Raw genomic sequence first — 27888 nt, forward strand, 5'->3', positions numbered from 1 at the left:
GCCTGAGAGCCCCGTCATCCCTGCTGACGGTAAAGCCAGGCCAGGTTCGCGCCATAGAATCGGTGACAGGCGACACTCCGCGGACGGCTTTATTCCACATATTCCACTCGCGCACGACAGAGCCGCGGCTGGGCAGGGTCGAGCGGACCGACCCTGGATATGGCGAGATCCCCGCACCAGACTCGAGATCCGGATAGCTTCTCAAGCGGTGCCCCGCCGCTTGAGATCGGTGACGGTGACGCGATCCTCGGCACGCGCTTCGTGGTACAGTTACGGGGTCTCGCGCGGACCTGAGCAGGGCTAGACGCTCGGGAGGAGGGGGGGGGGGGGGGGGGGGGCGTCCAGCCCCACTCAGCTCCGCGCACCATTGCCTCCGGTAGGAGGGGGCTGGCGTGAGGTCCCAGTGGAACACACACACGATGGCTGACACGGCTCGCAGCTGAAGCCAGGCAAGCTTCTCCAGAGAGCAGCGCTCGTTTGAGGACACTGGGCGCCTCCCCTCCCCGCCCACCGAAAGGCGTCCCGAGTTTTCAGCTCCGTGTGATTGGGTAGCGTGAGTGCTCGCGTTATTCAACGGATCTTGCTAGGGGGACACAAAAATGCCGAAGTCCATGCAGTGACACGATTACGAACTGCCGGGGGCACAACTTAACCTACACTTGCGATGGCTTCTGCTAGCCTCAGTCCTGTCTTTCATTCGCCACTTCTGTTTTGCCAGGGATCACCATACTCGCACTACGTCGTACAGTCTTATCGGACAGACCGACAGCGGGCTACGTAAGCCGTTCACGTTTCAGGGAAGAAGGGCGCTCTCCGCTTCCCGCTGCGATCGTGCATCGAACACGAACTTGCGCTCGAATCTCGCGGTCACAGAATTCCCCACAAACTGGAAAAACATCAGTATGCGACTTCCTCAGAGCAGGCCGCTATCGGCCCGGCAGCTGACAGCATGGCACGCGCGCCCAGCGGGCCTCCTCCCGGCAGCGGGCAGCGAGTCGACCGTCTGGCCAGCGGCCGGTGCGACGCCGTATTACAATCCGCAGGCGGGGCCGGGCGACACTCACTTCTGGGCCAGGTCGAGCGCCAGCTTGTAGGCCAGCTCTGGGTGGCGGTCCCGGCCCAGCGCCATGTTCCCCACCTGCCGCGGGGGAGGCGAGCGAAGGTAAGAGGACGGCGGTCACGGGAGGCGGCGAACGCGCGGGGGCGCGGCCGCTGGAACAGATCACGAGCTGGGAAGATGCGCACGCGCAGCGATTTCGACTGGCGATCGTCATGGCAACGTAGCGAGTGGGCCTTCCCTCGGTCTATAAATATCACAGCGATCTGGGAATGCGTAGGTCGGCGGATGACGGAAGGCGACTCTGTGGCCAGCACGAGGGGTTTGCCGGGGCACAGTGCCGATATAGGGCCATCTCGGAGGATGTTCGCGGCGCGCGGATGCGGTCCGGAGCAGGCTGGCAGCGCGAAGTACTCGCACCGACCGACAGCGTCCACAGACGGGGCTCACGACGGTCGCGTGGCGCAGCGCACCGGCCGCTCGGGGGCCGGGCCGACCACGTCCAACAGACACCTGCCTTGGCCGAGTCGACGACGACGCCATGCTTGCCGGCGAAGTTGCGCTTCATTGTCTCGATGTTGTCGGCCACCACGCCGCGGCTGGCATCGTCGATGATGACGGTGCGGAATCCCTCCTCCCGCGCGTCCGACGCTGTGGCTCCTGGATGAGTGCGAGAGGAGGGACGGAGTCAACGGTCGCCCCTGGACGTGGTGACAAACGGGTGGTTGCTGGCGTCGGTCAGTGATAATACAGGGTCAGACATAGCACCGCACGTGCCCAGAACAGCGGTTGATCCGTCAACAGCGAGCGAATAATGCAGCGAGGCCACAGATAGTGTGATTAATGGCCCAGCTCGCATTTCTCGAGCCTCTCATAGATTACGCATTGCGAGTTTGACTGTGACAGATTGGTTCGAGAACATCCTGCCATCGTGACTCGTGATTGCTGCTCATGATTCATGAGCACAGTCAGGAGGTTGGCCCTGTACTCGCAAGTGGACATGGCCGCTGATCGCGCTCGCTGGCGACTGCGTCCATCACCGGCGGCGGCACCCAGGGCCAGTGCACGACGCCGCTATTCGGGCTGTTAATCACGACACGGAGCACACACAACAACCACCAGGACACCTCCACAACGCAAGAACGACGGACAGACGTCATCGCAGGTCACTATCAGCGGACATCACTGCAGACGCGACGCATGCAGACACCGCTCACAGACGCGACAGACGCATCTGGTCGATGCAACAGACAGGCATACGCCGCCAACAGACTGTTAATCAGACAGTCAGACGGCGTTCGGCTGTCTGACACAGTCCGTCCCATGCCACCAGCGCGCAGCCTAGTCGAAAACGCGGGCAGACACCACATGTACGCAGCGAGACGGATGGGCGGGTAGACGCCGCCCCAGCGGACACGCCCGGCGCCCCCAGTGGGTCGATCAGGCGACTCACCGACGCAGACGTCCGTGGCGAGGCCGCACACGAATACGTCCGTGACGAACCGCTCGCGCAGCTGGCCGGCCAGGCCCGTTGATGACTGCTTGGCGTTGTCGAAGAACGCCGAGTACGACTCGATCTCGCGGTTGCAGCCCTTCTTGATGCAGAGCGAGTCGTCGATAACCTGCGGCGCGACCAGGGTTCGTCAGCGACGGGTTGGGCCGGCCCCAGGGGTGAAATGGAGGTCAGGGCGGCGAGAGGACGGCGCGGCGTATGGACTGCTGTCTGGTCGCCATATGTCGCCATATGGATGATCCGCGATCTGGGGAGCAATCCGCCAGCCGAGGGCAAGGCCAAAGGGCAGTCTGCAAAGATTAACAAAAGAGCACTCGGCAATCAGCTCTCAAATCCGAAGACAGCAAAGCTGAGATTAAACGGCAGGCAGCTCAGGCGCTCGTCCAGGTGAGTTGTGTGGTGATCCGGTGTAGACAGAAACAGTGGGGAAAGATTGGTCATCGCCCCGGGACCAACCTCGATTCGCTTCCCCATACACTCTGGCCAATGCTAGCAGCAGATGAAACATTTCCAGGTCGCAACCAAGCATCACAGGTAACTAGCTTTTTAATTTTTGTCGTTTAAAAACGGTGGAAATGAGAGACACTTGTCAAAAGTGCCGATTTGGGACATTAAAAGCAAGGGCTTTGGCCGGCAGTCAGGGGTACAGGTGGTGCAGTCGGGGGTACAGGTGGTGATACCCATCAGGCTGGAGTCGTGCTCCTTTTCCTTTTTTGTTGCGACGACAAACGTACGGAAACTTGCATACAAGTTGAGCTCAAATCTGATGCCTGTAGACTGCACAGGTGACTGGGATTCTGACGGTCCATGTTTAGCACGCTCCTCGCATAATCTACACATACATGAGTTAATTTAGAAGTGCAAGTAACCCGAGCTATCTGTAGGGCCGCAACGCGATTACTTGGATTACCGATGGTTTCAATGACGCAAACAATCCATAGCGTCGAGTAATAACAAAACATACTTAACAAACAACCACTAAAATCGAGTTTATCTGTGGACGGACGAGATATCATATCTAGCCCCATTCACGCCCTAAACGCAACCATCACTTGCTTCCACACGATAACGCAAATGCGCGCTCTACTGATCGATAAACTTGCGGTGTCATCCAACGGGGCCACCTTTGCACAACTGGACTACAGATATCTGGTCACCTCAAGCACGATGAGGGTGCAGCAGGGGACACCATGTCTGACCCGCAGAGGGTGGATTGCCCCCATCGACCTCCGGGTGCGGCTAGGTGCCATCACCTCTGATCAGCTAGGTGCAAATCACTCACTGTGATGCCACAAATCACGATGGGTATTTATTTCTTCCGGCCCCCAGAGACCACCACCAGTTCACCTTAATGTCGTCGTGCAGCTGGGCGCCCCCGTCTCTACCTGAAGACAGCGAGTTCGGCCCACCTTGAGATCGGGGTGCAGCTGGGCGCCCCACGAGTCCTGCACGCAGTGGGCCGGCCAGAGCACCTGCTCTCGCACCGGCTCGCCGTCAAAAACCACCTTGTCGTAAGTCTTGGCGTCCGCCGCCGCCACCTGTCGGACGGAAACCGAGACCGCACGGCTGAGAGCCGGCCGGGTACGATGCCTCTAGATATCGTCCGGGTTAAACCACCTCACGATATCGTCCGGGATACGACACCTCACGATATCTTCCGGGGTACGACACCCCACGATATCGTCCGGGGTACGACACCTCACGATATCTTCCGGGGTAGGACACCCCACGATATCGTCCGGGGTACGACACCTCACGATATCTTCCGGGGTAGGACACGCCACGATATCGTCCGGGGTACGACACCCCACGATATCGTCCGGGGTACGACACCTCACGACATCGTCTGTGGTACGACACCCCACGATATCGTCCGGGGTACGACACCTCACGATATCTTCCGGGGTACGACACCCCACGACATCGTCCGGGGTACGACATCTCACGATATTGCCCGGGGTACAACACCTCACGATATTGCCCGGGGTACAACACCTCACGACATCGTCTGTGGTACGACACCTTACGACATCGTCCGGGTTATGGTACTTCACGATATCGTCCGGGGTACGACACCTTACGATATCGTCCGGGGTATGGCACCTCGCGATGTCGTCCGAGGTACGACACCTCACGATATCGTGTGAATATGCATATATATATACAATATATATATATATATATATATATATATATATATATATATACTTCAAGGCTCGCGTCAATGCCGTGGTCGAGCGTCAATGACGACGCGAACTCTGGTGTTGTTCGTGACCGGGGAGGCGGGGCATCGCGGGCCAATGGTGCCTCCCGAACGGATGACCTCTGGCGTCACGCGGCCGGCGTTCGGGAAGCCACCGGGCTCCAGTGACCCTGCTCCACCTGTCCCGCTGTCGGAGCCAGGCACGAAACATTGGCTCGCGTTACCCATTATCTCCCAGTCGGAGCGCATGCTTTACTGACTGCTTCTGCGACGCCTTGTCATGGTGGTACTCCCCTTTGACCTTCACGGCGAGCCGATGTGTGTGCATGACTCACCGTTCGTTGCTATACTCTCGCAAAACAAAACATACAATTCGTTATTAACCGCGCCACCTATCCCCTTACACCCAAAGGACTTCACCTTGTGGCTTCACGACGCGCCTCCCCAGCGGGAGGACGCCGCGGCCGTCAGTCATGAGTAGGCCCTCCAAGCGCGCCCTCTGGCCGTCACTGCCAAACACCCGCACAACCCTGGCCCGGGTGCTCTGCGCGGGCTAAATGTAGCAGATTTCTGACTGATTGCGTGATAGTTCATACTTGTGGAGACCTCGTTCGTGCCAGTCTTTCTCGCTAGTCCAATGAAGATAAATCTTGTCAAACAGCTTGTACTTTCTGGTCACTTACACGCGCCAACACTCACACCACAACGTCCATTCACACAACCCACAGCAGTCTCGCGTTTTCTGAGCACCGACAGAGTATGAACATACACGGTCACCAATGGTACGGCTTATACAATGTGCGCATCGGGGATGATTCATGGTCGTAGGGTCAAGAAATGACGTGAAAGTTAACGAATGAAAAACGAGTACGACGTCGTCCGATGGTCGCCTAAGCCAATCAGAAATTGGGCATTGCCTTGCGATCCCAGAACTATCTAATGCAACTGGCGGTTGTTGAGATGCTGATGCGACTTTTTTGAGGGAGCATCAGACAAAATTTCGGAAGCCAGGCATACTTCCAGCTCCGATGGAGCAGATGGAATGCGATCAGCGAGCTCTTTCCTAGAACGTTTAGACGCCTTCCAATACTCTTCTCGTCCCAGAGACTTTCAATGATTCTAGAGAATTAACGTGTTTAAGCATCTGGAGGTTTATATAATTTTGGAGATATTGGCCACCCAGAATTCACGTCCTAAAGACTCAGAAGGATTCTAAGGAATTACGGTGCTTAGACATCTGGAGGTTTATATAATTCTGGATATATTTACTACCGAGAAAAACTTTGTCTCAGTAAGTCTCAGTGCTGGAGGTTATGATGGCCGCGGAAGTAAGTCATTTTTCAACCCTCGGACAATGTCACGTATCTCAACAGTTCACGAAAGCCGACGGAGTCATTGCCTGAGCAAACCAAACGTGCGTTGAACACCGCCTCGTCACTTCTCAGCTTCAGTCCGTGCGATAAGAAGCGCCTTACGGCTGCCCGTTTTACGGTATCAACATTGAGCTGACACAGCTATCGGTGTGGACTTAACAGCACGCGTTCTCATGACCGATGAGAACTGAATGAGGGGTACACAAGCCTGAGCATGTTCATCTAATATTATGTAGTTTTACATCGACGAAATTTGTGAACGTAACTAATTGCTTTGCGCGTAACGACGCAACATGTATGAACATTCTTAATTGCTTGGCACGGAAAGACGAAGAACGGATGATATGTGACAAAATCAGTTACGGCCTCTTGATGGATAATTGCCGTCTGATGATGGCAACGATGAAAACGCGACATGTCAGTGATAAAGGGGTGTTCCCTTGAGAACCATTATGAATAAATTAGACGTGCCTTAATCGCATGCTTATGTGACGCAACATAACTGATAAGGATGATATTGAAGTACAGGGAATAACAACAAGAACAGCTCAGGTGATAAACGCCAAGAGTTGCTAGCGGGGTTATTTGCCGAGTGAGTGGTGTGTTCCTCCCACTCCTCACATGGTCCGGTGAGACTGTTTGGAAGCCATGCCCACATGGTCCGGTGTGACAGTTGGAAGCCAGGCTATCGCGACGCCTTTTCCCTGATAGCCCTCACTACTAAGCCTCCCGCACGCATTGCCGCGATGGAAGTATGTCACGTAAGCAGACCACGAGGTTCGTGTCCATTGAAAAAGACAAGACGCAAACGTGTAATGGCATGCGTGATGAATGGCGGCAGATGAATGGTGCAGTGTAATGGGAGAAAGTCAGTTATCGATCATCGCATCTGCCTTCCAGCATCATGGACGAATTATCGTATTTCCTTGACCCTTACCTGTGCCATGCTAAGGTAGATGGGGAAGGGAAAGCATAGTTCAGTGTTGAAAGTGCCGATGTTGCGGTCAACGTATATATTTGTATACATGTAACACACGCACAATAATCACACTGGAATGGGTCGCAGACTGCTATAGAAACATGCCTTCGCACATTACATCCCCAGCTCCCTATCATAGCCAAATATCGACCGAAAACCTGGCGTCAATCGAAGACCTATCCGGCCGATAACCTGCGCCAGCAATAGCACCATTGACAAGGGCAGTTGGTCCGGACAAGCGTTCGATCTGCACGAACGCACCGCCTCAAACATTTCATGGACGTGTACCTACTGCGCCAGTACCTGCCACCATTTTGGGAGCACTTGAGCCACAGCATTGACAGTTGAAGAAGTGCAGAAGTTACATTTCCGTTGTTTTGCATGCGTCATCGTCGATTGACTGCGTTTAGGAACCGCAATGTTTGTCTCGTCCTCGACGAAATCGGCAAACATTTTTTTGGTAGATCCGCTTGTGCTCCAGACCTAATCACCCTGAGCCGGCGCAGCGCACACGTCATGGGTGGCATCAAACCCGACGCCATCTCGCGACGCCGACGCCAGCGGCGTGCAGGCCTCGGGGCACCCCGCTGTCGTGTCGGTCACGTGACCTGGATCTGGCGGGACCCCGAGAGGCTGGTGGGGCAGCTGGTGGGGCTGTCACAGCCAGTCGGACGTGGCCGGGCACAGCGCGTCTGGCCGCAACCCCAGACCAGCCGCCGTCTGCACACTTGTGTTGGACCGAAATTATTTGAGTCGACCCAGGCCAGCTCACATGTATTAGGATCCCATTCAGCTCATAATTCATAGCCGTTCCAATTCTTTTTTCACCCCAGCTCAGCTCACTGCTTGCGTTTATCATTTGGCTCCCAATATCAAATATCCGATTCAGTCCCGGCTCGTGGCCTTATAACTCTTTCAGAGAATGAGAAAGAGCAAGAGAGAGAGAGAGAGGGGGAGAGAGAGAGAGAGAGAGAGAGAGAGAGAGAGAGAGAGAGGAGAGAGAGAGAGAGAGAGAGAGAGGAAGAGAGAGAGAGAGAGAGAGAGAGAGAGAGAGAGAGAGAGAGAGAGAGAGAGAGAGAGAGAAGAGAGAGAGAGATAGAGAGAGAGAGAGAGAGAGAGAAGGAGAAGAGAGAGAGAGAGAGAGAGAGAGAGAGAGAGAGAGAGAGAGAGAGAGAGAGAGAGAGAGAGAGAGAGAGAGAGAAGAGAGAGAGATATAGAGAGATAGTCTATATATATATATTATACATATATATATATATATATATATATATATATACATATGTATATTATGGCATGAAAAACAGGTACAAATAGCCCTGTAGCAATTTTATAGTTAAAAAAACCTCAAATGCAGTGCATTAAACAAAACGTTTCCTGTAACCTGTTACAAATAATCTCTCCCACGCCTCAGGTCTAGGCTAGCACATTCTACCTGGCACCTACGGCCCAGACTTATTAGTTATATAGCGTGCAATGCAGACTTGCTGTTTATTTCATACAACCTCAGCAATAGTTTACTTACAGTAGTTCAAGCAGTGAATAAGGGATCAGGTGTGGATCACGTCATTATTATGACGATTGACAACTGAAAAATATGACCAGCAGTTGAATTTCATACATAGCAAGCAATCTTTCACTGATTTTAGCATAGGATATGGGAAAGTAGGATGTTTGCAACATGTAACGTCCTCTGGTTCCTGGCTGAGATTTGACAGACTTAAGCGCAGGATCACAATATTGTGCTTTCTGCTTAAAAATGAGAAATACGAGCTTTGAGCTGATCTTGCGGAAAGCCTCACAACTTTTGATCCATGCTTTTAATTTTGACACTCTAAAATGGTCTGTTCATTTGTCTGGGGCTCACTGTGGTTCCTCATGTTTATCATTATTACAATCTGGGTCATACGGCTCACTGACGCGGTGGCGTCACAAATGAGGGGCTCACGATTCCGCTGATGTAGTTCACGAAGGAAGTGATTCAGTTGATAGCTCAAAGCCGCCTTTTTTCTCACGAGCTGACGCGGCTCCAAAAAAGGATTCACTCCAAAACGATTGGCTCGTGAGGGAATTAACGATTCAGCTCGAGTTGAACACAAGCCTGACCGTGACTATATCAGGTACAATCCGTTCACCGGATTGGAACGGAGGATTGTTTGTAACGGAGGTTGACACATTTTTAGGCCAGCATTTGACGGTACGCTGACATGGCTAGGTCAGGTGTGTCCAATTCAGACCTCAAACCTCACACCTCGATGTGAGTTTTGTCGAATTCGTCTTGAATTCGTCTTTCATTTTTCGTGAAAAATTGTGGTTTAGCAGCATCCATTCAGCGGACGGCGGATATCGCTCATTATTGAAAAAAAAACACACGTCCATTTTCCCTCAACGAGATTTCTTCTGGTGTATTTCACCTGCAGCCAACATTTTGTCCCAATATTTTGTCAACAACACTGCAAAGTAGATATCACTTTTGCAACAAATGAGGAAGTTTTGACCAGCTTGCGAATGCCCCAAAATTAAAGCACGTACGATGAGACTCAAGAGGGCTTTTCAGTGCCAACGATGGTGAAGACTTGTCCGGCGCTCCACCGCATGACATTCTGATCGCTTTGTGACATCCTCAAAAGGTGTCACTCTCCCTTCCAACTCTCCCCTGAAGTTTGTCGCAGCAGTCTGTCCTGCGCCCATTTAACGCGATTAATCAAACGCACTTCCTGCAGAAGCCATGGTGCGTAAATTTCACTTACCCGGCGTATCTTAATTAGCAGACGTCGGTTCGATCACATTACAAACTCACGAAATGACGTACTGCCGCCAACTTTTCAGAAATACTTTGACGAGGAAAAGGCCAGGAACGAAGAGCCACAGCAGCAACGCAAACGTGTTGATGGTCTGTTCAAATTCAATTCAAAATTGTGAGAAGCGTCAAGGAACACTGGATATGAGCGGTGGGTACAACTGCCGATGTATTGCGATGGTTCGTAGCATTGCACATGTGGCGATCAATGTGCGTAATGAATATAACAAACAGGGGCGCAGCCAGGAATTGCTTAACGTGGAGGGCAGTCCAATGAAAGTTCATCACGATAACTTCTTACTTTTATCACGGAGCCATCTACGGCGCTTAAAGGAGGCGGACCTGACCGGGGAGAGAAAAGAGTGCTTCCTTTCATTCGCTACGCCACTGACACCGACGCTTACGACACTAACATGACGTTTTTGTTGAGTATAGTAACAACCAAACTTGTTGATAGCTCCACCAAGAAGCATTGAATTCAATACAGTTTCCCTTTCCTTTAAGAGGATTTGCTTCCGATAACAGACGTGCTGCGAATCAGAGCAGCGCGCTGATTCGCCGCGTAAGCTTACGCAGTTTTCACGGTCTGCGGCACCTCAAATAGGATGTTAATAAATCACGTCAATAAATCTGTCGATATTGACATCCCTTTTGCAATGAGCGTTGATCAGGCCCAGTTGATTCCTGCATTGAACCCCGGTCCCTACACGTCGCCACATGCGCTGATCAAATCTAACTTATCTCGATATGCAGAACATGTATGTGTGAGGTGACACATACCAGCTGAAAGACGGAGACTTCGCGGCCACCGCACATCTCCATGGTCTGGACTCCACCGGCGTGGTCCGTGGGGTCCAGACCTCAAAACAGTTTGGACAGACTGGATTCTTTTTCTGACCATGTAACACCATAACACTAAACGTGGTTACGTCTGTGCACATTTCGAGATCAAAACGTTTCCCTTGTGCATTTAGCTGGTTTAAAATCATAGCCTTCCACCCGAACACGGCCCCGAAAAGATCCATAGATGCGATTTCAGGCAACGCATTTTTACTTCCTCGACGTACAAATTTTCCCGTTACGTAATGTATGTCCCAACCGTCGCTTGCTAGATACACCGCAGTTGATACATTACATCGCAGGGCATCGGCAATCATTGACCTAGCCTACTAGCCTGCCTGCACTGTATGAACAACGCTTATTGCCCTCTAGCCCGCGGGACAGCCCCTTGTCTTCCCGAGCTGAAGGCTTTCACGTTTCGCCGACTGCGGCAGGAAAGAACCAGGCCTGACCGACGTCCCTTTCCCAGGCGTCCAATTACCGCACCACTTCGAAACGAGCATGCGTGTAAAGTTTGCCGCTTCTCATGGCCTTGTTGACGCCTGGGGCCTGCCTGCCATCCGATCGCCCGCCACCGCCGGCCGTGCGAGTGGTCCGTGACGTCAGAGAGCCGCGGGACATCGGCGACGGTGGCGCTGATGTCCCGGAGGCGAAGCAGTCCCTCGTGGCGAGGAGCAGTGGTGAGAGGCGCCCGCGACACGGTGCGTCCGCGTTACCGCAGATCGAGACGCAGCGCGGACACGTCGACACCTATCGCCCGAAGAAGACGGATTCACAACGCCGAAACCTTCGAAGCGAGCCGACCCAGTCCGGCACAACGGTGGAGGTCGGCAGCGCGACAAACGTGAGTACCTGATGTGATTTGTATCGGTGCGTTATCGTTGGTTCATTTGTGGTTAGCGTTGTGCATCACGCGCGTCCAGCGTTCGGAGGATGCGCACCGGCCGTGAATGGATGGGGCGAAGCTAAGTGGACGGGCAGGGTATGCCACTGCTGGAAGATGTTCGGTGCGTGGTTCCGGCAAGAGAGTCTGCCAACATCTCCAACGCAGAGAATTTGACGGGGTTTAACCAGCTGACGTCGCCGGTATTGACTACGGGCTGCTGAATCAGCTGGTATCCAAGCGTGTTGAGACGCTCCCTCGTTTCGAACCATCCGGATCCACAGCGCAGTTTCGCGTCCGGCGCCGGAGATGTGTTTTAAGGGAATGCTTCACCTTGATGTGGGGATTGCACTGAAATAGCCATCTAGAGGACCTTTTGATGCAATTCACAACCATGCCCTTTGACCCAAGAGACCCAAGACCCAAAACCCTCTGGCTCATATACGCCCGCCGAAGTGGGGAAAAGCTTATTGGGAGACTACTGCAAGGTCACCTTGGCATTCATGTCGTCATAAAAACGTCATACCATCGCAGCTATATTACAGACTGTTTTCTGCAGTGTCCTAGAATTGCCGACTTTGGGTGTAAAGCAACGCCTTATCAGCAATTTTTCACTCCTTTTCCCCATATTTTATTTGAATTTTTCACTCCTACTTGACATTGCCTAATCGCACATGTCAAACCCATATTTCCCTTACTGAGGTTTTCAGATGTCATCCAAAACCGAGCTCACTGGAAACCACCAAGCAAAACCAGGCTCTGCAGAACCTGGACACTGGCTATGTTCTGCTTCACCTACATCTAAATAATGTCTATGTATGCACAGAGCAAGGGCGCCAGGTACCTTCAAGCCCAATAACCCCAGTGACTCCAACCGCTTGCACGCATCAAGTTTGGTTTGTTTACAAAATGAGTTTCAATCGGTAGCTGTGTGCCAAATGCAAGGTTTTCATGCATTGATTTTTTTGGTCTCACCACCACACCACGAAAGCAGATCTGGTGCAAACACCAGCAAGGCCTGGTAGAAAATTTTACTCAATGTTTTTCTTTTACCCGAAGAAACTTGACCACTAAATTGCATATCCCGTAATGCAGGCGTGGAAATTCAAGAAATGTCTTCTAAATGAAATTTACAAGATGAATATCACCAATTGAACACTCATATCAAGAGATTTTTGGTAAAATCAGCTGATTACAAAATTTTGCCCAAAGTATCGGTCTTTATATTTATTTGACCACTTTTGTTTTTCTTGGTATCATAGGAGTGTGATGCTATTTTATTCCTCCTTCTTATCCAGTTGCCTTAAGAGGTACGATCTGTTGCTTAAAATATTGGCCAATTTCTCCGCATGAAGCTCCAACTGCAAACTTGCACGTATTTTATACATAAACTGGATTAATTCGCCAGCTGCCCGAACATGTTTGATATTCACCCAAGAGTGAGCAGTGCACAGGGAATGGAGACAATTTGAAGTACGGAACTTATTTTTGTCCGTCATTTTTGCCCTGTCAAACCCTCGGTTAACCGTTTTCTTGGTTCATGGCGGTGCTCAATAATGATAAATCAAAGCCTAGTGTCTAACTCACCAGGTTTTCCGGCAAGGCTATCCTAATACCGCCATAGAGCTTTGGGATAGACCTGACGCAGCTAAAACAGAAGTGTTTGATGGCGAAATTCTGCCCTCTGGAGATGTTCATCATGCACACCTCTTACTTGTGTCACATGCTTATCTCGTATGTTGGTGGCCATGACTGATGTTTATATTTGGGGGGTGAGTGGATGACTCTGCCAGCAGACCATGCACGAGATACTGAATTTTTGTTTTGGGGGAGCAGGAAGAAGCCAGTAAGTCTCCTGTGGACCAAGTAACTGCTCACCTTATCTGCTTACCTTATCTGCTTTCAACCCATGATTTGTAACCAGAGTTAGCCATTTTCTATTTCAATCCAACGAGTTTTGTTCCAAGACAAATTATGATGCCACAAGGCATGCAATGGGCGAAGTGGTCCCTCATGGTTGCTTTAACTAGAATTTTTCCATAGTTATCATGGTTGGATGTCTGGCAAATGACTGTACTGTATATATGCACTTTATTTTTAGCACGGGAATACTCTGAGCTGCATAGCAATTAAAGTATGAGGTAAATATCAGTATGTAGCAAATAGACCACTCCATTTAAAATGTGAGGCCAACATCTCAAATTTTGTCATTAAATATGAATATACAAGCCTAAATAGACACCTTTGCTGCAGCTGAAAAGGCAAGCAGCAAAAACGAAATGACCATCTAAAAGTTATGTTACTTTTGGAGGAGAAGATTATTTTGTGGAACATACCCATTATTGCCCTTGACAGAGGTTAACCGTGACAACCAGAGTAAGTTGTTCAGTGATTTCAAGTGTTTTGATTTGTATGTTGTCAACTTGTTCTGATGTCAACAAGCATGCATAAATGAACAGAATACAAATGCAAGTTGAAACCAGCCATACATTAACTTAATCATGTTTTTATCACAAGTGCTGCTGTCAACAGATAGCTGAGTTGAGATGATGTTCGACATATAGGCTTCTTTAAGCTAGGTTAAGAAGTGAGTTGAGATGATGCCCAACATATGGGCTACTCTAAGTTAGGTTACGTTGGCTAAGTGCATGGCAAGTGGCAAAACGAACTGTGCAAGAATCACTAACTCACAACTGCTGCTGTGATACAAACAGATTAGACAAGATGCGATGAAGTAAGGCCTCTTTAGGTTGGGCATAGTTGGGCTACTTTCATGGAAGTAAGCACTGGCATTTTGTAATAAACAGTAACAAAATGCTTGTTTTCCCTGTTTCCATCTTAACAGACGACAGAGGTATGTTTGTTGTTTGACTTGAATGGTCTGATGTGTAGAGGTCCAAGGTTTTTTTATTGAGTTCTTTATGCTTGTTGAATTTTCTGTTGTTATTTTGTTGTTGAATTCCTTTGCTTTGTTTTGTGTTTAAAAATTTTGGAAGGCAAGTGCAAAGTGCAGCATCAAATTCTTGGTGTTACATAATTGTGTATGCTTGTTACACTGTCATGAAATTACTATGCTTAAATGTATTCTGTTCCACCGCAATAGCCTGAGATGTTTAAAAACAAAACCGTTTCGTCAGGTTTATGATATTACGTCCACGCCAATTTGATATATATGTCTGTTTTCCGAAGCATGAGTCACTAGCTCATAAGTTCCACTTTTTGTTAATTGAATTTTTCGCTCCCGCACGGTCTTTTGCGATGAAATTTTTCACTCCCACCCTAGTTCAAAAGCGATTCTTGCTCACTAGTTTTCTACTTCTGATCAAAACAGTATGGCCGCTGATACACTCGCAAAAGAGATGATGCGGCACACATGATGCTATGCACGGAAGGTGATTGGCTGTTAGTAAGATTTTGCTGCTGAGTGCGTGTCGCGAACGTAAGCTTGAGCACTTTCGGGTTGTGCGGCACTCGTCGTGAACGGGGCATATTTCCTTATTTCTAGGCCATAGGTCGATTTTATAAAAAAAAGAACGCGACAATCTCCAAAAAAGTATGGCACCGAAAAAACGTCACTTCCGAAAATCTGATAAAAAGAAGATGCGACGGCAAATCTGACTACATTTTCCTGCTGGCGTTTTTTTCTTCTTTTGCAGACCTATTTCTGACAGGCAGCTCGGTTGGCGCCTTGTGCATCGGGGCAAAGCCTTCAAGTACAGCCTCTTGAGCTGCATTACTATGAATTCCCGTTGGGACTGTGTTTTGAAGGCAGCTTACACTGAAATGCGGTAAAAGAACCGATAACCAGTGTAGAAATTTGAGAGAAAACCTGCAATTTGATAGTCCCGCGGGCTGTGCAAGTGTCGGACCGCACTTACCTGACAAAAGAGTGTGAATCAGGAGTTAGAAATGGGTGTGATCTCTGTTGGTGCGTGCCAGTGGCTTGCATTGATCTTGATGTGGTGGGGTGTGTGCGTGCGAGGTTTGTAATTCTTAGAGAGAGAACATTATTTTGGTATTCTTTAAGTCTACTCACTCCCAACAAAATTTGATTATCAATATGTACCTCTATCTTTATGTTTGTGACGAAACATGTCAAGGTAGTGACGCCTGCAAACTGAACATAAAACACTAGCACCTATGTTACAGTGGTGTACAAAGGCAATTTGCTACTTCATTGTGATCTTGCCAACATTTGGAACCTATTGAGGTATTACAGCATGTAAATAATCCATTGCATGCCATTATATTACCAATTCATTTTGGCAGTAGGGGCTAGTCTGCGCGGCTCATTAATGCACATGCTTGGTATAAGCTCACATGACATGGCTTTGCAACATTGCCTTTCCCTTAAAAGTTGTGAAAATATGGCGCTGTATTAAGAAACACTGAATAAAGATATAAGATATAAGATGCGCATACTACCAGCTTTATAAATTTTGTGGCAGGCAAGCACTACTTGTGAGTCATCAATGTCGTAGTCACTGCAACTTGTGTGAGATGTTGGAATGCTGAGAAAGGTGGAAAAGTATTGCTGTTTGTCTCTTAGATATGACTTGATAATATTTTACCATGAGTCTTGTGTGCATTGGCAGCTTCATCGCCTCCTTGCATTTTGCCCATCTAACCTAAAATATATGTGCTTGTCATGTCCCTAGCCTTGTGCAAGGTCAGCAGGTTTGGTATGTCATTTCACTACGTGTGATATTTTCTCATTATCTTTGAGAATAGCGGCCTGTTGGGTGCAACATGTTGCAGGGCTGTGGAAGCGGACAACGTGTTTGCATCCTACGTTTTGTCACCTACGTTTTGTGGATTCCCAAAACAGGCTGAGGAAATTATGTCACTTATTGGTTGTGTGCTTTGCTGAACACCATCTGTACAATGCATCATGCCTTTTTGGTCAATCATATGTCAGATGTGGAGTTAATACAAGAGTGCACGCTTGACCGACAACCCGCGCACCGCACGAATGACGGGGCCCTACTAGAAGTGAACAGCATGGAGGTCTGTGAGGTGGGTTTCGGAAGTGAGACACAGCGTTGTAATCCATGCTGCAGCAAGAGGACATCAGCGTTCAAAGCAACAGACTGAAGATTCGCGCTATCAACGGGCGATTTGCCCGAATGTCGGTCACTTGTAAACAAGCCTGTCCACAGAGAACTTGCGATTAGTTCCCTGTCTTGGAAAGGGAGTCATGGTTCCATTGGCCCCATGCACTAGGCCCGTCAATGTACTCAAAATCCATCGGAGGTCCTTCGATACCTGTCTTGTTTGTCGCGGGGGATATGGCGAAAACCTGTCAGAAGTACGCAGGTCCCTGATGTGATTTCACTTTTGTCGTTGCATAGCACATGGGTTGTTAAATGCAGCATCCAAACCGCGGGAAGTGCGAACAGTAGGACATAACTATTGTGAACTGCGACTCATAGGGTAGAACGGCTTGATGCCTAGCGTTAAGTCAAAACGCCGCTCCTCGGCTTCGGTACTAAAGGTGTGCAGTGCGATACGCCGGCTGACAGAGCGGGCTGGGCTGAGCCCAAAACCTATTTAAAGCACCGTACATTACCCATAGGACTGACAATCCTGGGGCCTCAGAATTGCATTAAGCCCAAATTCCCACGTTAGAAGCTCTCAGAATATTGGGATCTCCACGCCGTTTTTTCATTCAAGAGCCAGGTTTAAAAAGCGTCGCTGGTAGTATATGGAAAGCAGCAAAGAAGCTTATGATGTTGAGCACGTAAAAATGGAGAAATCGTGCACTTCATGTCCAAAATTCGTATTGTAACTTGTGAATCCACGCAAAAGCCAGCTGCGTTTCTTGAGTATGAATCGTACTCGGCATCGTTTCATACCGCGTCAGCTCCCTGCTCGAGTTCGTCTCTGGCGCGCCGTCCCTCACGCACGCGACGCAGCAGGTTATGTTACCCGGGGACATGCGACACCGACTATCGGGGCGGAGCAGGCCGAGTTCGCGTCTGGGAGCGAGCATGTCCTGTGGCGTCTCGTGGTTGAGTGACCCATGAGGCAGACTGTGCATGTTGGGGCATCCTCAGCGAATGTGCGCCTTTTTGAGAAGCCAACGCTTCTAAACATATTTAATTTTGAGGAGATGAAAGCGAGCGCAGTGTGGAACACTTTCTAAGAAGTCATGGCGGCAATACAGCGAAGCGTCGTGTCTGTAAAAAGCTGCTGAAAATACCGGGAGGTTCCATCAAAGCACTTGACGTCCACCTCAACAGTAAGCATGGTGGTATGAGTGTGGCTGGACCATCCTGGTGCAGGAGGGCACATCACGACGGTAACAATTAGGGCGCCGGCTCCGCGCCTTCGGCAGCGGCTCTTAAAGGATTTCGGACCTTCGATTGCATTACCTTTCTAAAACGGACGACGACCTGGATGTTATCCCAGGTAGAACGGACGCTCAGCACTTAATAGTCCTGCGTTGGCTGGGAATACATAACCAAGATGGCCGTCGGTTACTGAACTTTGTAGGACTTCCATTGCCCTCGTCGGCATGAACCACATGTGACCATACAGCGCAGTGTTGACGGGGAACAAGAACACTCCCAAGCGCAGTGTTGGTGTTATTGGCGCCTCGTCCATGGCCCCGACGCCACTCACAATGCATGAGAGCAGGCATCATTGAGAGGTGCCCACAGGGCTGTCCATGTGACTTGTGACAGTGTCAGCCAAGAGCAACGATTTTGCCATATCGTGTCCTACGTGTTGTATTTATTCGTAGGCCTGGACAACGACAGTTTTGGAGATGAAGGCTTTCCAAGGTTAAGAGTACGTGGCATCCGATTCCACTAAGTGTAGTAATAATGTCGCCCTTCAAAGCTGATTATATATGCAACAGGATCATACGTTGGCAACATGTTGAGCACAAAGGATGAAATTAACTGAAAAACTGGGTTACTGGAAGGTTCGAACCCGCGCCCTACCGGAAAGGATAATGTCCATGTCCAATGCCCGCCATGTCCAAGGACCACAATAGGAGAATTTCGGAAGCAGAAAGGAGAAAACTGTTCTCATGGCATGTGAAACGTGTGGATTGCATTACTTTATGTCGCATGCAAGTATATCAACTCAAGTTTCAAAAGAACCCACGACATGAAAAGGCAAAAGCACCGCCCCCGGGTGGGCTCGAACCACCAACCTTTCGGTTAACAGCCGAACGCGCTAACCAATTGCGCCACGGAGGCAGCTGCTTCCCGGCACTTGAAATGTGATCCAATTGCAGAGCGCAGCCGAAGTTATACCACCACCCCCACAAACGCTCCTTTTTTCTTAGGCGACACTATTGCCTCTGGTTTTGAGTAATAACATGTAATTTCCTAACAGTCATAAACCATAATAGCCCTACTTAATAAACCCTGCTTCGCTTCGCGGCGGGAGACCCGAGAAGGCGTGGCTCTAAAGCGTCGCCAGGCGGTAGTACCCTATGCCCCGCCCGCAAGTGGTTACATAGCGTCATTTTTTGGCATTCTTTTGAACACTGCCCACCACGTCGCATAAAGAATCATCGACGATATTCAAATCCCCCTTGCGCTAAGTTCTGGCCACGCCACTGGCTAAAACGTGCCGTCTTGAGTGTCCAAGTGGAATGACTCATTCATGGATCCAGTCACGGAGCAGAGCACCCATCAACGTCAACATCATCAACAGGCAACCTTACATAACACGCCAACTTACGGTAGACGACGAATGCATGGGGAAGTTGGCGACGTTGGTGATGAAGGAGATGTGGTCACTTGGATGCCAGTCCAGCGAATACGCAACCACGTCGAACTTCACAGTTTCCAGCAGTAAGTTGATCACCGGGATGACCTACAGGAGCGCACGCGTCATCAGGTGCCACGTCACCATGCGCTTCCGTGGGGCGACGAATAACGGCTGACACGCCAGTCGCTATACCGCCCTTTTCATGAACATGCTATTTGAAATGCGACGGAGCGGCAGATGAAATGCAAATTGTTTTGTTTCAAAGAGGAAGAAGACGACGGAGAAGAGCATATTACCTTTATGCATGGACACCATAAACAGCCGTTGACGATCAATGTCATGTACGCTTACCCGATGGGCTACCATTCTAGAGTCCTGGGATATTCGTGTTCGGGACCATGCCCTTTGAGGTCTGTTTTATGCACGTCTAGACTTAGGCCACTTGACGTCCACTGGGACCATGTCGAAAACGAGGTCCCGTACTCAGCGCGCCACGACTGACGTGATTCGAGCGGACTGTTCCAAACGCGGTCCCCCCGGGAAAGGTCACATGTGTTAGTCCTGTACCGAAGCCCGCGTCTCGCAGACATTCCCGACGCTCCTGACCGTCGGTGGGACAGAGTCGGTGGGAGTGCTTTGGTGTTTCTAGGGCGTGGTCTGGCTAATTCATAACATGTGTCCATACAGGTTCGCGGGCCTTGGTTGAAAATGATGTGAAAAATATAGATTTTTGCCATAAATCAGTTCCCACGTAAAGCCCCTGTATCGTGTTGTAGTATTCAATTGGAAAGCTATTGCGTCATTGATGATTTCCGAACTTTAGATCGTGCTTGTAAATTAATCTTACCGAAAAGACTTGTCAATGAATCTTAATGAAGCTACTAACAACGGTTCCTAGCTATAAACGACATCTAATTCCTCTCAAGGATATGTAGAGGCTTGATGCTTACCAACGGAATGAGAATGAGCCAAATCTATTCAGCATCATGCGGTCCCATCTTAACTCTAGGGCGACCGATCCATCCAAAAAGATTGAAATGCATGAACATGAGATCGACTTAAATTCCCTTCCGCGGCATTATTTGATACAGGCCGTTCGCAACCCCACTTCAATCAATGATCTGCGGCGAGAGCGCCGCACCAAAACGGCCCCGACCGCTGACCTTGAGTTTTCATACCCCGCGGCGGAGACTGCCCCGTCATAAGCCTATGAACCCGATCAAAGTCCTCACCATTTTAACAAAACAACTCGGACCGAACTGAGCGCGGCACGCCAGCCGTCGGCGCGTGCACGCCCCGGCCCGATCCATTCCACCTGGCCAGACCCCGAATTAAAGCCAGCGCCACCCAAAGGAGCTGCACAATTTTAATCCGATTGACAGGCTTCTGAGGTAAAGAACGATCGGATGCAACGTGAAGTTTGTTGGTACCGGTTTCGTATTTGTTTAAACTCCATCCTTGCTCCCACGAAGAATAGTTGTCGACCAAAGAAGACCACTTCAAATTTTCAATGACCGCCGAGGGGGAATTCTCGCAAAGCACAACGCCATAATGATCGCGGTGATAACGTGATCGGATGTTAAGTTTGAAACTTGCCAACTGAATATCAACCACTAAATCAACCAAAAGCAGTGCAACCAGGAATCGCATAATACCATCAAGAAATAAGTTCCAGCTTTGACTTGCATTTTCTTGGAAAAATTTCGCAGTTTTTCAACCCGTGGCCGACGTTTCAATGAAGCCTGCGTGCCTGTCTGACCCAGATCAAAAGCGGTCCCGGTCACAGCCATCGACCATTACAACTGCACCGGGTTGTCAGCCGTTGGCGGAACCCACCTCGTCGCCTTTCTGCCCGGCCGGACAGTTACAGACTGCCAGAGAGCCCGATATGAAGTCGTTCTGCACGTCCACGATCACCAGCGCCGTCACCGGTCGCACGATCTAAGAATCAGCCGCCGCACGGTCATCAGCGTCACATTACCACCATCAGCGGGATCACCAGGGGAATCACCAGCACCGCCACGAGCGCATGTGGTGAAACGTGCGCAACGAGGTCCGATCAGCCAGGGGTGCAATACGCGTCGCAAACAAGACAACAGCAATTTCACGTCGATTTGAAGGTGCCGCCCGTTTAAAGCCAGCAAAGGGCTCACAGCAACGACCAAGAACAACGCCAGCACCGTTCAGCAAGAATTTCGCTCGCCAGAGCAAATTGCCATGATAGACATGCTGAGAGTGCATATGAATCATATGAGGGGTGATGCCAAGCAGTGAACATATCTCATATTAACGCCAGGCTAGCAAAACACAACTTAGTGCATGCTTCGAGAAGCATGGCTTCGGTCAACTGAAAAATTCGTACAAATTCATACGTGGGGATTGATACCCACATCATGTCTGGAATGAAATCCCTCAAATTTATCATCGCTTTGTGGCCAGCATTTCTCGCTTCAGGCTCCTCGTCAAACCAACGGCCTCCTATCAAAGCAATCAAGGAAGCTCAGTACGCCCTGGACACTGGATAAATATAAACTCGAGGGCTGCGGTTTGGCATACCATAGGATAATCCCTGCCATGTCCGATTTCTCGGGCTGCTTCATCAGCATGCGCGAGGCGACCACGGTTGACATTGTTGACGGCCCTGCGAGCGAGTCCAAGAGGGAGGGCTCTTCCAACGTGTGTAGTGTGCGGGCAGAGCGCGTGGGACAAACCCAGAGCTAGACAGGCCTGTGCAGCCGTGTGTGAAATGGCTCGGCGTGGATGTAGAGTACTGATCCGTCTGAGATGAATACTGCTCAAATGGCGGTGACCTAGTGACCGCGGACGGTGCTGGGCCTCCACCAACCGCCGACGGGGTTATCGCGGGATTACTGGATCGAATAGACCGGGCTTCTCGGATGCCTGTCACAGCCCGCCAGCTGTTGCTTCGAGACGACGGGTACCAACTTGTAATGTACTTACGTGTCCAAAGCATCCGCCTAAAAACGGAATTCTGTGCCTGCCGTGAGTTCCACTCACTGTGCTTCAGCGTGTTCTCGTAATTTAGAAAAGCCTGAGTTGAAGATTGCCGGCTGCTTGGCCGGCGATCACGTGACCAGTTAATGTACGGCATGAACAATGTTGTTAACATAAACAACGTTAATGAAGTTACACGACAGTCTCGAGTCGTGCACCAAGCAAGTCACGTGTTCGGCCTAGAGTTACGAGTTGGCATGAATTAGGGCCACATAAATAGTTCTTAGTTTAATCGATAGAAGATACGCCGTCTCCTGCCTCCCCGGCCGTACCGTCTGCTCCGCTATATGACTGCAGAGCGTTACCTTCATTGTGTTCCAGAGCGTTAGCTTATTGTGTTCCTCATTGGAAATGAGCGTCACGTAGTGGTACTCGCGAAGGTAACGTATTTTTGGTACACATATTGGTTACGTAAAACCTAATTTTTCGTTGCTCTGAAAAACCGTGATGTTCCGTTGTTCTGAACTCGTTGATGATAAAAATACTTTTGGGCTTGTAAACGCCAGGTACCGTGGCGTTTTTACTACATACCGTGGTAATCCATTCGCTCCAACACCTCTGGAACTCATCCTTGTCGATAAAGCCGTCCTGAGAAAATGCAATTACGTTAGGTTCCTCCACGTCTGCGCAGTCATTTCAACAACACGCCACTAACATAAGAATAAGTGTTCATTTCCGATGAAAATGTTATCTATCCTGAATACTCCACGATAGTGCATGCGATGTAAAGGCTGAGTGGGTTCAAACTAGAGTTCAGTCCCACTCATAAGCTCGCTAAGATTGGGGCCTCCTGGACCCAGACAGCGTCGGATCCTGTTCACCTCGTTGGTGTCGAAGACGCTGAACATGTGAGCCAGCTTCTTGGTCTCCAGCGGGTACGGCTCGCCGGCCTCGCTCCGGAACAGGGCCCGGCACAGCGCCCCGAACTCGTCCACACTCAGGCGGCCGTCTCTGCAACAGCCGTAGATGCCGTCAAATGCCATCAGCGCCAGCATTCGCTGCTACAATAAAAGGCCAAACCTTTACGGAGCTATTCTGACGCAAACTTTGCAAAGCTGTTAAAACGCAAGGAAAAATCGCCACGCTGAAACAGACACCATACGAATCGCACGAGTACTTTCTACATATTTGACCTGTTCAATAACAGGCAGCAAATTCTGATTCCGTTAGAAGTTTTCCAAACCAAGCAAATCTAGGACATCCAGATAAGCTGTGCTGCATGATTGTTGTTGCTGTTGGGGCTTTACAACGCATCGAGCTGCTGGGGTTATATGGCGTCGCCTGCCTCTAACCCTGATAGGAAGGGCGGGCACCGCGGGGAATCGAATCCCGTACCTCTGGTTTCCCAGACACGCAGCGTTTAACACAGACGCGTTACCAATCACGCTACCGGCACCCTTGTACTCCGTAGTTCTGCCATATGTTCCCCTTATACGAAATGCCGGTTCAGCGGACTGGACCTGCTTGTTGTATTTACACAGACACACCAATGAATTATCACAACATACCAAAATGACGCTTCTAGAACGGAGGGATTCACATATATCAGTGACACATGCTGCAACTTCCACTAACTGGACTATAGACTTTTCGTGCACGTCAAATCCTTCACGCTGGCAGTAGCTTTTCGGGAGGAAATATTTCGTTTGCTACTTCGTTATTAAGTGCACCAAAAGCATGACTGGTGTTTCTGAATTCCACCTCGCTCTATTAAGCGCGCTTCCTTCGCCAAACGAACGACACGTAATGAGGCGCTTACAGCAAACAAGTAACTGATGCAATGCCTCGTTACAACTCGCATCCAGCCACGACCCTGCCAAATGACGTCATGTCCAGCAGCGACGCCGTGCCCACCAACGTTCCTGCTGTCACACTGAACCCACGGTCCCGTACTGCCCTTCCTCCCACACGGGCATCCTCCCCTGTCAGCCCCAGCTCGCGTGGTCGGGGGTGGCCTGGCGAACCTGACTCGCGTGCTGCTACTCGACGCTGCCTCACCACTGGTCGCGGCCACGTCGGCGGAGAGGATCGCCCGGGACGCCCCGCCACCGGAGAGCCCGCGATGCCTGGAAGTCCGGGAGAGCCCCCGATGCATGGAAGTCCGGGAGAGCCCGCGATGCCGGGAAGTCCGGGAGAGCCCGAGCGGCCAGGCTTCCCGTGCTGAGTGTGTTACTCCAAGAGGCGAAGCTGTCACGGTCGGTGCTGGCACGACCAACCATGCACCGCAGCTCCGAGTAATGTCCGACAATGAGGTGACTTTCCCTGCACGAAAACTCAAAGACGTTGTTTCCCGAAAAAGGGGAGCACCCTCCATCATGGCTCGTCCACCACTGTACATCTGGTCCGAACAAACCCGCTCACGACACAATTACGATAGCTCATATATCTCTAGGAGAGGAAGCAGACACAAACGAACCAAGCCTCGGCGACGGTTTGTAGATAAGCTTGGCGCCTGCGCTGGCTGCACCGAGGTTCTAAGCGGAAGCTTTCAGTTACTGGGCATCTCGTGGAACACATTCTGATGATTGTCTGATGATGACATTCTAAACGGGGATGTAGTTTTGCGCTCACTCGGAGGGGCTCATCCTGCTCCAACTTTACCGTCAACTGCCCCTCCCAACCCCTACCCCACTTCAAAGGATGTGTGTGGGGAGGGGCGGGGAATGGGTAGAATAAGTTGACAAATGGCGAGGTAGCTCATTACTTTTACCTGCCCTCTTCCCCCGCCTGTCTTACAAAACTACGTCCCTGACCCTTAGCGTTATCCCCAGCCCTCTCCCTCTTCCCCCGCCCGTTTTACAAGACTACGTCCCTGGCCCTTAGCGTTATCCCCCGCCCTCTTCCTCTTCCCCCGCCTGTTTTACAAGACTACGTCCCAGACCCTTAGCGTTATCCCCAGCCCTCTTCCTCTTCCCCTGCCTGTTTTACAAGACTACGTCCCTGACCCTTGGCGTTATCATCAAATTTATCAGAGTCCCATGGTCGGTTCTTAGTCTCCGAAAATGGTCGTTGTTTGTTTGCTGCCTTTATTGCGTAGCCCAGAACATGCTCCATGTGTTCGTAACATAATCTCTCGGACGTTTTCACGATTAAGTTGAACCGGTGTCGACAAAAATGCTTGAGCACGAGAGCTTACGATGGAAATTAAACGCATTTTGAGACATCCCGTTACTGAAAGATGTTGACATGTGTCCTACAGCGCGCTTCAAAGCAATGAAAGAAAAAGTTGAAGTTGCTCGCGTTTTTGTTCCAAAATGTTGCGCATTCCGCCGCTTCTGAGGTTTCACACATTACATGGCACCAGCAGCAGTTGGCTGCCGTTGAAGCGCATCGCTATCACCCGCTCAGGACGAGGAAGTGACCCGTATGCGGCGACCAGTACAATCAGGTACGCGCCAAAAACTCGCTGTGTTCAGGTGATACCAGCGCGCGCAGCAGCTTCTTTAAGGCACACACCTCCACACGTAGCAACAAAGCCGCTGTCCTACCGTAGGGCAGCCGCCGCCCCAGATAGGACTAAGTCCACAGCTAGCAGCAAAGCTACTGGCCGACCCCACACCCGGCCTCCGCCCCGTCATGTGCTGCTCGGAGCCGGCAGTGCACCCCGCGCGGCAGGGCTCGAACACACGTGCACTCTGGGCCTCGGACGCGGATGCGTTGGCACGCTACCGACCCAGGAGCAGCCACCGGCGGAACGCGTCTCCATAGCTGAGGAAGCGCGCCTGTCACAGCCGTCAATGGCTCATGAGAACCGGATCAGAACACGGCTCGAACCCCACATGATCTGGAAATACGGCGCCTCGGGATGCAGTGGGAAAGACTGATGTCCGCGCTGGACATTTACGGCCGTCACGTCCGTGATGTCTGTACATTAGTGCCTCACACGAGCCAGCGACATGACGTGATGGACCCAACCCAGCCTCACATCAGACAAAACTATTCACCTTCTGCGAACCATATTTTAGCGCATTTAAACGGAGATGGGCCATAAAATTCCAAATGACAAGGTCCCGCAGGCCCAGAAATACCCATGGGTGACAAATCAAACGTGTCCGAGAGCAATGCGAGCACTTTATGGAAGTCTGAGGGCAGCTCTTGGCACATAATTGGTATTGATGACAACGCAGAGGCGAACAGCAGCACCAAGACGATCAGCGCACATCCACACTGATCCAGCGCGATGCAAAACGTCGAGTGTCCCAGCGATCAGGAAGGTGCGCGGGGGTCAGGTATGTCCGCGGGGGTCACATAGGTCCGAGGGGTCAGGTAGGTCTGAGTAGCTCCGAACTTCCCGTAATTAACGGGCGACGTGAGATGGACATTAAGTCTATGTAGGTAAAACGATGACCTAAAACAAGCTCGAACTATTGCTGCGACCCACCCATTGATTTTTGATTAGTGCCTGCTACGACCTGTTCCTGGTAGTCTTGTTCAAGTTCCTCTTTCTCTCTCCAACGATGGAAGCACCGAGTCTATACGATACTTGTACGTGCCAGGGCCGGAGGGGCGTGCCCAGCGGTATCACTCCAGCGTTTTGGCGCCACGGAAATGAGGCGCCCCGCCGCGGCGTTCCTTCGAGGAAGAGCCGCGAAACAGGAAATGACACGTCCAGACAAGCGTATCAATTGCCAGGGTGCGCCGAGGACCTGAGAGTTTTCCAAGATTGCCGTCGAGTGCCGATTACCATTGCAGAACCTTAGACTCTGAGCGTTTGATAACAGACTCAGATGTTTATGATCTTGTCTGCTTCACCAAAGGTTTTATTTGCACTCTTGTTTGTTCATGCTACCGGAAAGGACACATATTCACATCACACACCTATTTCCACACATATTTCTACACGTATTTAATAACCCATACGTATTTTGCTGAATTTGGCTGCTAGAAAGTAGCAAAAACAAATAACCATAGCCACACACTTAGTTGCAACATGCAATGAGCCAATTGTAAGTCATAGTGACGTCACGTGAATTGTTAGCAAATTGGAGACACACACACACACACACACACACACACACACACACACACACACACACACACACACACACACACACACACACACACACACACACACACACACACACCTTGTTGACAGCGGACCAGTCCCCCAGAATAAGACTGCAAGCAGGCCGCGTGACAAGTGAACGTTAGCTGGATGCCATGACTGCATCACGTCCGGTGGGCTTTCTTGTAAAGTGTTTGAAACCAATATTGACCGTGCACCGGGTCCCGTTGTCCATAGGCTGTATCTCACCTGTCTACGTCGAATGCCTTAAGGCACGCGTCCATGCCATCTTGCAGCGCCAGATTCTCGTCCGATCGGTGGAAGAAATCGTCCTTTTCCGCCCCCTCCATCGTCGCTGTGCCCTGCGCGACACCGACCGTGCCCCCAGCTGGCGTGAGTCACCACACTCCACGCTCGCCGCCCAGCGCCGTCTGCGGGCATGCGCAAACCCCACGCGCGGCGCTCACACGGACCGACAGCGCTGCAGGTAAGGTG

At 50.7% G+C, this 27888-nt stretch overlaps 1 protein-coding gene and 1 non-coding gene across 3 annotated transcripts; both read right to left on the reverse strand.

Moving 5' to 3' along the window:
- Positions 1-76: 76 nt before the first annotated feature.
- Positions 77-27812, reverse strand: LOC119107683 (nicotinamidase). Of its 2 annotated transcripts, XM_037231215.1 has the most exons (9): positions 27643-27812; positions 23210-23339; positions 22920-22976; positions 21210-21314; positions 19344-19478; positions 3980-4108; positions 2511-2679; positions 1575-1717; positions 77-1138 (listed from the first exon to the last, which is right to left on the reverse strand). In XM_037231215.1, the coding sequence occupies exons 1-9, from the start codon at positions 27741-27743 to the stop codon at positions 1061-1063; spliced, it is 1047 nt and encodes a 348-aa protein (XP_037087110.1). In that variant the 5' UTR covers positions 27744-27812; the 3' UTR covers positions 77-1060. The 2 variants fall into 2 exon arrangements, with proteins under 2 accessions (XP_037087110.1, XP_037087111.1); XM_037231216.1 differs by lacking the exon at positions 3980-4108.
- TRNAN-GUU (transfer RNA asparagine (anticodon GUU)) lies at positions 18780-18853 on the reverse strand. The gene has a single exon. It is a non-coding gene; the product is annotated as a tRNA-Asn (tRNA).
- Positions 27813-27888: the final 76 nt, after the last annotated feature.

The sequence above is a fragment of the Pollicipes pollicipes genome, unplaced genomic scaffold (assembly GCF_011947565.3).
Source record: "Pollicipes pollicipes isolate AB1234 unplaced genomic scaffold, Ppol_2.1 Scaffold_6686;HRSCAF=7923_pilon_pilon_pilon, whole genome shotgun sequence".
Taxonomy (NCBI): domain Eukaryota; kingdom Metazoa; phylum Arthropoda; class Thecostraca; order Pollicipedomorpha; family Pollicipedidae; genus Pollicipes; species Pollicipes pollicipes.